At 37.4% G+C, this 15462-nt stretch overlaps 1 protein-coding gene across 1 annotated transcript in view; it reads left to right on the top strand.

The window, feature by feature from the left end:
- The window catches only part of LOC150105449 (disintegrin and metalloproteinase domain-containing protein 11-like), a 602139-nt gene that overhangs the window by 412724 nt on the left and 173953 nt on the right, over positions 1–15462 (top strand). The window contains exon 23 of the mRNA XM_090393967.1: positions 10718–10813. Within this exon, the coding sequence (XP_090250093.1) occupies positions 10718–10813 (96 nt within the window). The remainder of the gene's footprint in view (positions 1–10717; positions 10814–15462) is intronic.

The following is a 15462-nucleotide window of genomic DNA, read 5'->3' as shown; positions in this document are numbered from 1 at the left end:
GCTCATGCAAAAAGTTAAGCAAGTCTGAGTGTGGTTAGTAGTTGGAAGGGGTTTAATCGTTCACTGCTGAGGACTAGCCATTCTCACAGAGTTGACTTCGGCCTGTAAACTGACATATGTCAGACCTCTGTACCCTTGAGGGCATGTGGGGATATGGCATTGACAGACATCCTTGAAACCATTAACAAACTGCTCACAACTGACTGGCAACTTATTCTATTCATTCACATTCCACAGACAGCTTACATCTTGATTGCTTGCCTCTGAATCCTTTCCACTATTCTCTTCCCCAAGAAACTCAGCAGACCAGACCTACATACAGCAATCGAGATATGAACATATCAAGATCGAAATCTTATCTGTTCTTGTTATGTTCATATCTCAATATGAACGTAACAAGTACAGATAAGAGAATTTTTATTCCTCTTTATAAAGAGGAATAAAAATTATTTTATCTGTACTTGTTAGTGTGTTCTTCAATAGCCAAGTAATTATTATATTTGTTATGAACTCCATGAAGTCAGAGACTCGTTGTGGGACATACATGCTATCACACAGCTCATCCAACTTTGCCTTAAACCATTTCAGTGTGTCTGCATTCACAATACACTCAGGCAATGCATTTCACTTACCAACCTTTATCCATGCAACGAATCTGATTCTCACACCCTCCTGGTACAATTTTCAGAGATGGCCCTTCTCTCATTATATGAAAAATTTCTTCCATGTTATGGAGCATTGACCAACTTATTTGTCTCAAACATATTCCCCCTCTCTTCTTATTCACACGACTTTGCAAATTATTCTTGAAATCTTTCTTTATACTTCACATTACGAAGACCAGTTACCACCTTTCTGAATCTTCTCTGGATCCTTTCTAACATGTCCTCATTACCATGAAATCCAGGTGATCAAAGCATTATACAATGGAATCATAACCTCTTTATTTTTGCATATCATGGTCCTCAACATCATTGCCATAATCCAATGAAACAACTTCACAACTTGTGCAGTGTAGCCCCTGAATTTCAGATCCTTGTTCTCCACCACCACTTCCAGATCTCTCATCTCATCTCATCTACTTACAAAGTTTCCCCACCAAGTGTACTTTGCAAATTTGAACTGATAGCTCCATGTATCTACATTCATACAACCTATCCAAGTCCTCCTGTAAGGCTATAACATCTGCTCGAGTCCCATCCCCATATCATTAATATGCAAGTAGAACAACAACAATGGCCCAATACAAACCTCTGTGACACACCACTAATGACTTTCCTCTTTCAGGATACTGCACCTACACATACAACTTTCTAATATCTATCTGACAGCCAATCACTGGTCCAACTTGCTAGTCTCTTATCCATTTCCATTTATTTAATAGCTTGTCATGTGGTGGTCTATCAAAAGCTCTTGCAAAATCTAAATACTATCAAGTATACTATTGTATATGCATCATCCTTGTCTAGAACATTTGTTACTTTGTTATTTTATACAATTAAGTTGTTAAAACATGATTTCCTTTTGACAAATCACAGACAATGCTGCTGTTAACAAGGTATTATTAGCCTTATCACCTTTATGCAGTGGAACAATTTTAACTTCTTTCCACTCTTTTGGGACCTCTGCTGTTGTAAGATTTCATAACCACCATGCAAGCCTGGATCTGTAGTTATGTCCATAATTACATGGATGCGAACTGTCCATTGAGGTCAATCTAACCTTTGGATATTACAGAAAAAATTACATGAATACAAAACATATATTTTTGATTTATTTGATCCATTTAGCCTGTTGGGTGGTTACACAGAAATACCGATGCTACTGCCGATGCCCTGGAACATTCCATTAAGATATGTAGTGATATGTCATCAAATCCTATTGCATTATTAACATCAAGCTTATTTCTTTCCTCATATACCTCCTGCTCATTTACAATTAATCCATTCTCCCCTATTTCCTGTACACTAGAACTTCTCATGATTTCACCCTGATGAAGATGAAAAACTCTTATAAATTGTTCTCTGAATACCTCAGCTATGTCCTCTGTACTTTTCCCACCATATTATTATTACCCAAGACTCCATGGAGTCAAAGATTCATCTAGGAGGTCCTTTTATCAAACACACAGCTCATCATACCATGCTTTAAACACACTCAAATTCTCTGCTGACACCACACTCTCAGGCAGGGCATTCCAATCATTCACAACTCTACATGAAAAAAACCTACTTCTCACCCTCCTACTCACACCCTGTTTATACAGTTTCCAGGGATGACCTCTGGTTCTCCCCTGATCTCCCACTATTTTCTGTAGAATCTCTCCAGTATTAATCCTATAACAACCCCTTACTAACTTGTAGGTCTCTATCATATCTCCCCTCCTCCTCCTGTCCACCAGACTCTGCAAGTTGCATCTTCTCAATCTTTCCTCGTACTCGACATTTCAAAGGTTAGGAACTACCTTAGTCAATAGCCTCTGGACCTTTTCAACATCTCTTCATCCTTCTAAAAACCAGGTGACCAAATCTGAGTACAATAGGCCATGTGTGGCTTAATCAAAGCCTTATACAATGGAACAAAAATCTCCCTACTTCTACAAGTCAGTGTCCTCCGCATCATTCCCAGAAGCCTTTGTGTTGTCTTCACAATTTTGGCTGTGCGTCCCCTAATCCTTATCCACTATCACCCCCAGATCTCTTACTATCTGTTCATCTGTTAAGGAGCAAATCTTGACCTGATTTGCTCGTTTCTGCTGATATTGTAGTTTTGCTGTTCTTGCCAACTGAGTCATCTTTCTTGGTCTGCTCTGTATACTTCTCATGCAGTTGATTGCTACAATTATTCAGATTGTGCTATCCCCACATTATACTCTTCTTACAATTTTCATATTTAATCCCTTTATTCATCCATTTGACATCTACTTTATTCAGTCTTTTGACCTTTGGAATACATTTATACATTGATGTTAAATATCTTTTGGTCAGTTCCCACACCACAGCATTTATTTCCTTCCTTCTTAACGTGTTATTCCATGCTATAGCTCCAAGCTATCTCCTGAGTTTTTCATAATAACTATCCATCTAATAATTCCACATATATATCATTTCCTCACAGAGGTCTTCATATGGCTAGCCACTACCCAGGTGATTACTTTATGATCATTCTCACCAAATTAAGGGAAGTGTGAAACCCCACTCACAATCACATTTTCTGATGAACTGATTAAAATTGTTTGTAACTACCCTCCACATTCCCTGTTCTATAGCAGCATCCGACTAAATCTCTTCCTGTCAACCTCCACCTGACACCATACTGACCCAAACCCATTGCTACTATTTACATCTCCACTTTGTGTGGACAAAATTGTCCTTCTTGTCCTTTCTATCCTCATGAAAAACATCATGTTGGCCATTTTTATTCCCATCAGGATATCATCCTTGTCCAGCTGTGTTTCACTTATTCCAAATTTTGGGCAAAACATTTTATCTACCTTATTTCTGATGTTTGGCTTTGGAAATAAAGCAGTTGAATTTTAGGTCTAAACCAGTTTTGTCAGTGCTAATTGTAGTTTGTGATTTACCCACACCTAACCATTTCCAATTGCCTTTATCACTGCTTACTCTATCTATCTCCTCAGACTCAACTACACCCCATACATCTTAGGCCCATTCTCATACTGTGTCTCCATGTCCACCCTGACTTCCCCCATTTCCTTGTCCATCTTGCATTCTTGCTCTCTCATCATTATCTCTCACATTACTGCTATATGCATTCACAACCACTTCAGTCTCGCCAGTTAATCTTATGAGCAGCCTTAGCAATATGCACTCTAAATTTCAACTCTCTATCTACTACCATCCCCAAATCCCTAACTTCATGTATTGTGTGTGTGTGTACACACACGAGGGTGGTCTGAAAAGTTCTCGGCCTAACAATGAAAAAACGAATTAATAATTTCAAAATTACTTTTATTTTTCAACATAATCTCCCTTAAGACTAATTCATTTATTCCACCAGTGCTCCAGCACCATTATCCCATCCATGTAGTGGATCTCTGTAAGATCTGCAAAATACCCCTCTGCAACTGCATTCACCTCTTGATTGAAGAAAAACGCTGAACAGCGAGGAAGAGTTTTAGCTTTGGGAAAAGATAGAAGTCAGAGGGAGCCAAATCTGGGGAATAGGGTGGATGTTCCAACAATTCATAGTGCAGATACCTTAATTTTCCCATTGCCAAAACGCTTTTGTGGGCAGGTGCATTGTCCTGATGAAAGATGATTTTTTTTTCTTCTGCAAACCTGGTCTTTTCTCACAAATTTTTTCGTTTAGTCTGGTTAAAAGATTGGAATAATATTCCCTGGTTATTGTTTTACCCTTTTCAAGATAATTAGTAAACAAAATATCTTTAGCATCCCAAAACACTGATGCCATGACCTTTCCTGCTGATAAAACTGATTTTGCCGTCTTTGGCACCGAACAACTGGCTTTTGTCCGCTGTTTGGATTCTGGTGTGTAATGGTGAATCTCATCCATGGTAATAAATAGACGCACAAAATCGGTTTTATTCTTGTTGAAATACTCCAAGCACTGATCAGAGATTTTCATGCGAGTGCATTTTTGATCTGCTGTGAGCAAGCACAGCACACATCTTGCACAAAGCTTTTTCATATGCAATTCTTCATGCAAAATTTATTCTACACATTCTTTTGAGCCTACAGTCTCAGCAATTTCACGCATATACGTGTGTACGTATATGCATGTATGTATGCATACATGCATACATACATACGTATATATATATATATATGTAAGTATGTATGTATGTATGTATCGATATGGTATACAGCTTGTAATTCACTTATCCCAGAATGAATAACTTTATATTTTTCCATATTAAACTGATACACATTATCTTTTGCCTATACACTTGTTAGTGTATAGGCAAAAGACTTACGACCGACCTCCGTTCTGGCTGACAGGTCATAAGTCGATCTGGTCATATGTCTGCCATTTTTTTATTAACAGTATTCTTTAACCTTTCTAATCTTTTTATCATCTTTATAATTTATTTTTATAATCTTTTAAATTTATAATTATGTATATTGTACATAATGTGAAAAATAATACTATACATACTGTACTGTAAACACAAAAATACAATCTAAAATTAATGTAAAAATTAATACAAATGAAATTTAAAAAATCAATTTTTAATCTTTGCTTGTGCTGGGTTGTGGATCGTCAGGGTCATGTTCTTGGGTTGAGGTAGGAGATGTTCTCTTGATGAGGAACATGCTGAGCTTTGTTTGAAGAGTTTGTTTCTTTTTTTCTTCATATATATCACGATAACAATACACAACATCTTGAATGATACGTTTAACCTTTGTGAATCGTTACAATACACAACATCTTGAATGATACGTTTAACCTTTGTGAATCGTTTGATATTAGGGTCCATTGCTTCGAAACTGGCGAGAGCTTTATTCAGTTGCGAAAAAGAATCTGATAAACTCTTTGCAGTGAATTTCTTTTCTGGCTCCTCTTCTTTCTCTTCTTCCTCTCTCACTTTTTCTTCCGACACTCTCTGTGCTTTCAATCAACTCTTCATCTGAAAGTTCTTTTATTTCACAATCTAGCAACTCCTCTACATCTTCTATTTCACATTGTAATTTAAGATTTTTTGCAAGTTTAACTATTTTTTTCTGTAATCACTTCCAGTTCCTCTCCTTTTTCAAATACTTCAAATGTATTCGCATAACATCAGACCACACTTGTACTATTGTTCTCAGATTTGGTCCCCAGGATTTGAAGGGGATAAATTAACTGTGGAAAGGATACAAAGACGGATGACAAAGATGGTTTCAGGACTGTACAAGGATAGTTATGAGGATCGGCTGAGAGAATGTGGACTGCAGAGTTTGGTGGATAGAAGAAGGAGAGGTGATATGATTGAGACTTTTAAACTGTTGAGAGGTGGTTACAGGGTTGACACTGGGGAGTTCTTTCGCTTGGTTGAACAGCGGGAAGGAGTGATGACAAGAAGCCATCCCTGGAAGTTACGAAAGGAAACTATGAGCAAGAGGATAAGGAGTGGTTTCTTTGTGTGGAGGGTGGTTGAGCCGTGGAATGCATTGCCTGATGGAGTGGTGGGAGCGAGAACGGTCAGTGAGTTTAAGGAGTGGTATGATAGACTTCGTGTTTCTTAGGGGGGACCTCCCCTCGATGAGTCTTTTGACTCCTTGGAGACCTGAATAATAATAATAATAATAATAACATTTTAGACACTTTTTCAAAATTTCTGCCATACAATTCTTTGTTACACATCCCAATGGTCAAAATATTCACTATACACTGAAGAATGTTGTTCTGCTTCCAAAAGTCTCGCATAGATAAATCAACATCAGAATCTATCGCTTCGATGGCTTGTGCGAATGTCGTTTTGAGGTAGTGAGCCTTGAATGCTGAAATAGCAATCTGATCCATGGGTTGATTGAGAGCGGTTGTGTTAGGTGGCATAAAAACCACTCTAATATCATGTTGAAGGTCGTCCAGATGAGGAAGGTGGCCAGGGGCATTGTCCATAATCAATAAAATCTTGAAAGGGATACCTCTCTCCGCACAATATTCATGAGCCTGGGGAATAAAGCAGTTCATGAAGCAGTCTTCAAACAGTGCTTGAGTCATCCAAGCTTTAGGGTTTGAACGGTAGTAAACAGGCAGTGTGTGCTTGTTGATGTGCTTAAATACATGAGGGTTTTCTGAATGATAAATGAGAAAAGGCTTCAGCTTAAAACCCGCGGCATTCCCACCAAACAACAAAGTCAGCTGATCCTTTAAAGCTTTGAATCCTGGCATCCTTTTTGTTTCTTGGTGTATGTACGTACGATTAGGCATGCGTTAACATTGCAAGCTGGTTTCATCTACGTTAAATATTTGTTCCAGTAGATAACCTTCTTCTTTGATTAAAGAGTCGAAACTATCAACAATTTTTGGACTTCACTTCATCTGCACTTCCTGCTTCTCCTGTGACACATACATTATGCAAAGCAAATCTTTTTTTAAAACACTTATACCATCCAGTACTAGCCTGAAAATCTTCTGTGTAATCGTCTCCAGTGCGTGATTTTAAACTCTGAAACAGACTTCTAGCCTTCGCTTGCACTGTGCAAAGGCTCATGGGTGAATTTTTCTGTATTAAATCTTACCTCCACATAAACAACAATTTCTCCATTTCATGGATGGGTCCCTGTCGTTGTTTGGTTAAAATTGTAGATTTCATAGGTGCAGAACCTTTTACAGCTTCCCGAATTCTTTCTTTGTCCTTAAGTATTGTCGATACCATGGAATGCAATAACTTCAAGTCATGTGCTATCGTATTCACTTTCTTTCCGCCTTCATACTTCTGGATAACTTTCATTTTACACTCTAAATCAATAGTCTTCCTTGACTTCTTAGCTGGCGTATCTGTAGATGAAGGCATTTTCCTTTTACTAGACATTTTATGGGTAGTATTCAGTAGAATTGTAATTAATACACCACACAACAGATGCTTGAAAGCGAGTGAGTGCATGTGAGAGATGGTTATCGTACGATAACTGTCGTATCCCATAGTTATCGTACACACAGCTGCCTGATTTATTATTAATTTATTATTTATTTATTTATTATTTTGTGGTCATAAGTGCAGGCGGTCGCATAGGTCGTAAGTCGACAACCAGGTGTACTCATAACCTGTTTAAATCATCCTACAGGCACTCCACTTTGCCTTGATTAACTATAATGTTACCTAATTTTGCATATCAATAGACTACTGAATATTTCCCTTCGGATTATTTCCTATTATCATTTATCTACAAATTAAATAGTAATGGTCCTAGTACAGCACTGTGCAGCACACCACTATTCACTTTTTTTCTCATCTTTTGCTCCAACATATGCCATTTATTCGTATCTGTCACTCAGGCACCCTCATATCCACATTACCACATCCACATTTGATTTGTTCCAGGTGATATTCTGCCAAATGCCTTTGCAACCAGCAGAATCATTGTGTAGCCATTTCCTTTATCCAACTTCTCTGTCACTCATTTATAAAAAGTTAGTAAATTTCTTCAACTGACCCTTCATGAAGCCATGCTACCCCTTATAGAGTATCATATTCTTATCCACTCATTCTCGAATTCTCTTTTTTAACCAATTTCTCCAGTACTTTTACCACAACTCCTGAGATATTGATTGGTCTATAATTTGCTACTGCTGTCTTAGAACATCTCTTATGCAAAGGAATTCTTTTGCCCTCTTTCTTTTTTAGAACTCTGCCAGAACTGAGACTTAAATTAAAGAGCCTAGTCAGAGGCATGACCAGGTCCCTTGCTCATTCTCGCAAAATACAGGCTGATATTGTGAACGTGCAAAGGAATTGTCAACGCCTCTTATTTGGTTATTTAACTTAAGTTTGAACTCTGGTATGGTCCCTAGGGAGTGGAAGGAAGGCAAAGTGGTTCTTTTGCATAAAGGTGGCTCTAAAACTGCAGTAGTTAATTACAGACCAATCGCCATCTCAGGAGTGGTGGTAAAAGTATCGGAAAAGTTGGTTAAAGACAAAAATTCTAGAATGGGTGGATCAGGATATGATACTCTATAGGGGTCAACATGGTTTTGTTAAAGGTAGATCCTGCCTTAGCAATCTATTAACTTTTTATAATAGAATGACATCTGAGTTGGACAAAGGAAATGGCTACACAGTGGTACTTCTGGATTTTGCTAAGGCTTTTGACAGGATACCCTGTGGGACAGTGTTATGCAAATTGGAGCAGATGGGAATGGATACTAAACTGGTGATGTGGATAGGAGAATGGCTCAGGGAGAGATACCAGAAGGTAGTGTATGGAGGAGCAGAGTCCAGGATGAGGCAGGTGACCAATGGTGTGCCTCAGGGCTCTGTGCTTGGGCCATTGTTGTTTATTTTGTACATAAATGATATAGGAAATGGTTTTAGGGAAGATATTCAGTTGTTTGCCGATGATGCAAAGTTGGGTAGCGCAATAAAAAATCAAGCTGATGTTGAGAGTTTGCAAGATGATTTAAATAAGTTGGCAGAATGGGCAAAGGGTAATGGATGTCAATTCAACGTGGAAAAGTGTAAGGTTATGCATATTGGGATTAAAAGATTACCGGCTGTGTACTACATTGATGGAATGGTACTCCAAGAGATTGATGAGGCTAGGGACTTAGGGGTGTTGGTGGATAGGGAGATGAAGTTCAGGGGACACATTGCTAAGGTGTCCAAGATTACACATATGATTACATGGTTATTGAGGAATACACTAACATCCAAAGATAAAGAGGTTATTATTCCCCTTGATAAAGCGTTGATACTTCCACATTTGGATTACTGTGCTCAGGTCTGGTCGCCTGGATTCCTTGGAGATGAGGAGGTTGTGGAGAGGGTTCAGAGCAGAGTGAATAGGTTGGTGAGTGGCGTAAAAAATGCTCCCTACATTGATAGATTGAGAGCTTGTGGATTGTAGAGGTTGGTTGATAGGCATAGAAGAGGGGATATGATAGAAACATTTAAATCAGTCTCACTAATGCCTATAACTTTTTGGCACTGGTTAGTGCGGGCTCAGTAAAAGTTATAGGCATTATTGAGACTGATCTAACATCAGATGATTAGTTACAGGGATAGAATATGAAGGGTTTAGTATTTTCAGGGAGGGGTACTGCTGATAATATCAGATCATCTGCATCCCAAAAGAATGGAAGACAGGCAGGAGGGTGGCCATAAAACAAAATACACAGTTTGTAGCTACTATAGGTCAGGGGTCTCCAGAGATGATCAGGAAGATGCATATCAGCAAATTAGTACAATGAGTATAGGTCAAGTAATTATTATGGGGGGACTTCAACTATAAAGATATAGATTAGAATGAAAAAACAATCATATGGTAGGAAAGAAATGGAATTTATACACTTACTTAAAGATAATTACTTCAGGCAGCTTATGATGGAGGGGACTTGGGGTGCAAAAGTATTGGACCATGTCAAAGGATGAGAAGAGCTATCTAAACCAAAGTGGCCACATTGCCTGTGACTAGGGAGAGACAGACCACACAGTCTTGAGTTAGGAGATTGTAAAACATCAGGAATAATCTGTCAAGAAGGTGTATATGTAGAACCTCAAGATGTATTTATGACAAACTTAGGAGGGAGCTTGAAGTTGTGCATGTCATGAAAACCTGCAAGGGAGATATTTATGGGACATCTGGAAGAAGAAATACCAAATTATATATTCTGACGAACAGTTCAAAGGTTAGGCAAGAAAGGTGACCAGCATGGTGAGGAAAGCAAAATTCGATTACAAAAGAAGCTAGCTCAGCAGGCCAAAGGAAATCTCAAAGAGTTCTTTCATTACAAGGCAATGAAATGCCTCTTGTTCCTGATACTTCTGTTCATACATACATATATAGAAATGTAGCTCCCTTTAATCCCCCTCCCCAAACATCTTTACTTCCTGAATTGTTGACTACCTTACTCAATATGTTTGCTTGTGATACTAGATTCTGCATTTGTTAAGGGGTGCATTGTCCTAATTTATTCATTAGCTGAACAAATTCATTATTTTTGTAATCATATGTTTAAAGTGGAGAAATAAAAATGTACTAAATATAACTAATGTATGCTGCACATGTATGTATTATTTTATTTTATGTAGATATGTGTTAATCAGTCTTGTGTTGGGGTAGAATTATTTATCGAGCCTGGTACTTGCCCTACTAATAATGTTGCTCTGCCTTGTTCAGGACGTGGGGTAAGTCTCTTTGAATATATAGTATTAACCATTATTTTTCTCTTGTAGTATGACTCGTATCTTAATAATATTTATTTATTTATTCATCGACAGATTATATTAAAGAAACTTTATGCTGTCAAGCTTAAAAGTGTTGTGAAGGTGTGATCTTGCTATCAGTTCACTTCTTCCTTCAAAATAACAGTTCAGGATTTCTGTCAGCTAGATATTGCACAAAATTTAATGATTATTTTTATTATTATTATTATTGGTATTCTTATTATATTTTATCAGGCATCTCCATGTAATCAAGGCCTCATTGCTTGTGGGCCTACACTAATTATTATTCACACAGTACCATCATACTACTTGAACTTATTCACTGACAAAGCACACTCACCAACTATGGCAACATATTCTACCCATAACCACTCTTCAAGCAAATAATCTAGTCTTCACACCCTTACTGATGCAATCTTGCACACTTTCCAGGGCTGATCCATAACTCAGCTGTCACTTTATTATTATTATCCTCATCAAACCTCCATGGAGTCAAGAAACTCATTGTGGAAGGTCCCATACTCTGTCTTGCACAGCACATCATATCATACCTTGACTTAAATGCATTCACTGTCTCTGTACTCACCACACTTTCAGGCAGTGCATTCCAATCATCCACCACTCTTCATGCAAAAAATCTACTCCTCACCTACTTGCTCAAACCCTCCCTATACGGCTTCAAGGGATGACCTCATGTTCTTCCCCTAATGCCAAACAGTCTATAAGAAATATCATCCACTTTAATCTGGTAATTACCTCTTACCAATTTAAATGTCTCAGTCATGTCACCCCTTCCTTCTGTCTGCTAAGCTCTGCAGTTTGCATTCTGTCAATCTTTTCTCATACTCTACATTCCACGACCAGAAACTGACTTAGTCAATCATCTCTGAACCCTCTCCAATATCTCCTCATTCTTTTTGAAAACCAGGCTACTAAATCTGTGTGCAGTAATCCATATATGGCCTTTTCAAAACAGTGGAACCATAACATCCTTACTTCTACATGTCAGCATTCTCTGCATCATTCCAATAATCTACTATGTGTTGTCCTCACAATTTTAGCAAAATGTCCACAAAATTTCAAGTCCCCTGCCTGCAGATCTTTCATATCCTCTACCTTTTCTACGATATCTCCACCAATACTATATTCTGCATCCCATGTTTCCTTCAGAAATTTTAAACTTTACACATTGCTACATTAAACAGACATCCCCACACAGTCGGCCATTTAGGCAGTCTATTCAAGTCCTCTTGCAAGGCTGCAACATCTGCTCTACTTGTCATAACTTTGCATCATCTGAAAATGGCTGTATATCACTGTTTAAGCCCCTCCCAATATCATTTACATGCAAATTAAACAACAATGTCCCAAAACAGATCTCTGAAGCATGCCACTTGACTTTCCTCTTCTGGAATATCAGTTCCCCATACACAACCTGCTGATACCTATCAGATAACCAATTTCCAATCCAGTGCAATAATCTACTGTCAAACCCCAACATTAACTTTCTGGAACATTCCCTTAAAACATGTGGTGATATAGCATCAATCTCTACTGCCTTATTGATATTAAGTTAATCAATTTCCCATATACATCCTGAATCACTAGCCCTTCCTCTACCCTTCCTACTTCACTTCAGTTCTGCATGATGTCACATTTCAGAAGGATGAAATACCTGTGTGAATTACTCATATACAGTGATACTCCAAAGTTACAGGGTAGGTGGGACCAACGAAAAGTGCGTAAGTCGAATTCACATAACTCGGAGTATAATTTTGCATGTAATTTATATATACAAACATACAATTGGGACCAAAGGGTTACAAAAACACCTATATTTTTTAAGAAATATAATCATAATTGTAGTTTTTCATACATAAAATAAAAGTTATTTCGATGTCGATGGTTTCATAAAATCTAATAGATTCATCTGACAGCATAATGTCTTTTTCTTGTCACACAAAATTTCTTCATAGCAAGCTAATGATTTTTTATTCCTTGCCTTGTGGCTACAATTTGTTCCTCGTTAGAATCTGTGTCCTCCAAAATCTGTAAACCTTTCTTAATTAAGCTGAGACCTTCTGTTAATTTTTCAATTGTCATGTGCTTTTCTGGTGTTCATGTAAAACTGGATCTGAGGTTTCGATCTCTTCAGTAGCGAAGAGTCTCCGATATCGGAGATACACCAAGAATCTCCGTTAATCCTTACAGCATCTAAAACATTAAACCGTTTCCAAAATTCTTTAACAGACAGTTGCTCATTTTGCCTCATAGCTTCATTCAGACTTGCAAATGAACGCTGTGTGTAGTACGCTTTGAATGTTTTTTCTTTTCTTGCTAGCTGTAGAAGAATCGGACTTGCTTCTTTTGGGCGACATTATTATTTTTTTATATGATAAAATTTTTATCAAGAACATAACATTAAACAATTGCAAGGTTTGTAGACTATAAAAATCGTGTATGAATGGAAACTGTGTGAAACACGTCAGTGCTTGTTCACAGCATGTGCGACACTGGCGAATGCGGCCGGCGCCAGAAAGATACGACTAGTGGTGAGGTGTGACGGGAATACGTACATATAAGAAACCGTGTAACTCTGGATTCGCGCAAGTCAGGGTACGACTGTATATATATTACCCAATTTAGCTGAGATGTTATGAAATCACTTTAGTAAAGTACACATTTTCAACAGACTCATTATTTTTTTGGAAGCTGAAATAGAACTAGATAAAACTAGAGTGGTTGATAAGATAGAGGTATTACAGACAGTGCAAGAGCTATGCAAAACACATAAATAGTATTAGGTGGGATGTCAGCATTCTTGCTGTACGAATGAGAATCGGTAGTGCCCTTACCTGGTTATTTTATTTGAATCTCAACAGAAGCATTATGCCTGATGAATAATTAGGTAATTCTGTTATATATGATGGAGATAGTACAATGGAGACAGTATTTCTGGAATGGTTCATTAAGGTATTGGAGAGGCTAGTTAGAAAGGATATTCAGAGGTAGGTAGATGACACTGTGATTCTTCATGGGGAAGGAACATAGCTTTGTTACATCTTGCTTTTATAGTCTGCTCTCATTTTACATTATGTTTTATAAGAGATCATTTTACAACAAAATCATGATGGAAATGAATATATCCCATGATACTACTAGACCTCACCAGGACATGTAACAGGAATCGACATAGGAAGTTGCCAGACTCAAAGTGATGATTATGCAAAATACTTGTGATATGGATAAATAAGTAGCTGACTGACAGTTATCAGAAGGTTATTATGTATCGAGATGCTGAGTCTGAAACAAGAAATTCGATCGGTGATTTACTAAAAATTTCTTTGCTTGGGTCGCTGCTTAACTTAACACTGTTTAATTTATATATTAATGCTATTAATAATGGTCCAGAGGATAATATCCACTTTTTTTTTTTTTTTTAAGCTGCTGATGCAAAGGTTTAGATGGTGATAAGAGATGTACCCAATACAGGATCCCTGCTGGTTGATTTTATTTGTGGCAATTCAAATTCAGCATTGTTAAGTGCAAAGTTATTCATTTTGGACTGAGAACATTGCAGGTTGAATAAATATGATATTAATTATAAATTGATGCAGGGAGTCAATGAAGTTAGGAATCTATGAAGGTGATGGTATGCAGAGTAAAAGTTTAGATATCACATTGCTAAGGTGCTTAAGCATCATCTCTGTTAACTACAATGTTGAAAAGAGAACTAACTATCATAATAGAATTAGAATATTATAGAATGAAAAATTTATTCTTTCGTTTTATAAGGCTTTGATATGATGAGATCTGAACTACTATTCTTAGATAAGATAGGCTAGGCTTATAGAGATGTCAAGAGTCACAAAGATTCAACAGTGGGTAAGGTAACAAATTTTGAGATGTTGGGAGATACCATCATACCACCTGAGATTAGCTCTGCTAACACATTCCTGGATGCTAATAATGTCAATTCTTTTCTAATATCCTCACTTTTTAATATGATATTACCATTGATGCCATCTGTTCACACCCCTAATCTTTCTCAGGACTCTCATATCTGTGGTTTCAAGTCAAGTGTTTTATTGCTAACCCAACTCTCAGATCCATAGGTTAAAATTGGTTTGAACACTGTCTTGTATACAGTTAATTTAGTGTTTGACTGATTTCTCTCTTATTTATTATACATTTATTCAGTTGACTTCCTACCATACTAGCTTTGTTGATTATGTTGTGTATTTCCATATTTATTATTATTATTATTATCCATATACATTAATGATGTTCATAACCTGACCATAAGAAGTCAAATATTTCAGTATGCGACACTGCACTACTAGCAATCCGCACAGACATCAACACAGCTCTCTCTCTAAAGCACAACAAGACCTAAATGAAATCACAACATACTTCTACCAAAACGCAATTGTAATCAATGGCACCAAAACACAGATCTTAATAATACGCAACCTAAGAATCATGCCCCACACCACTATCGATACACTGCTCACACATACCACTGCATTAACAAGGGGAAAAAAACCTGCCAGTGTCCCAAAATGACGCAAAATACCTTGGTCTTTACATAGATTGCCACCTTAAATGGA

This window comes from Typopeltis vanoorti, chromosome 6, assembly GCF_054136105.1.
Source record: "Typopeltis vanoorti isolate ZY-2024b chromosome 6, IOZ_Tvanoo_1.0, whole genome shotgun sequence".
Classification (NCBI taxonomy): domain Eukaryota; kingdom Metazoa; phylum Arthropoda; class Arachnida; order Uropygi; family Thelyphonidae; genus Typopeltis; species Typopeltis vanoorti.
The sequence above is the reverse complement of the archived record's forward strand: the minus strand, read 5'-3'. Positions and strand labels throughout refer to the sequence as shown.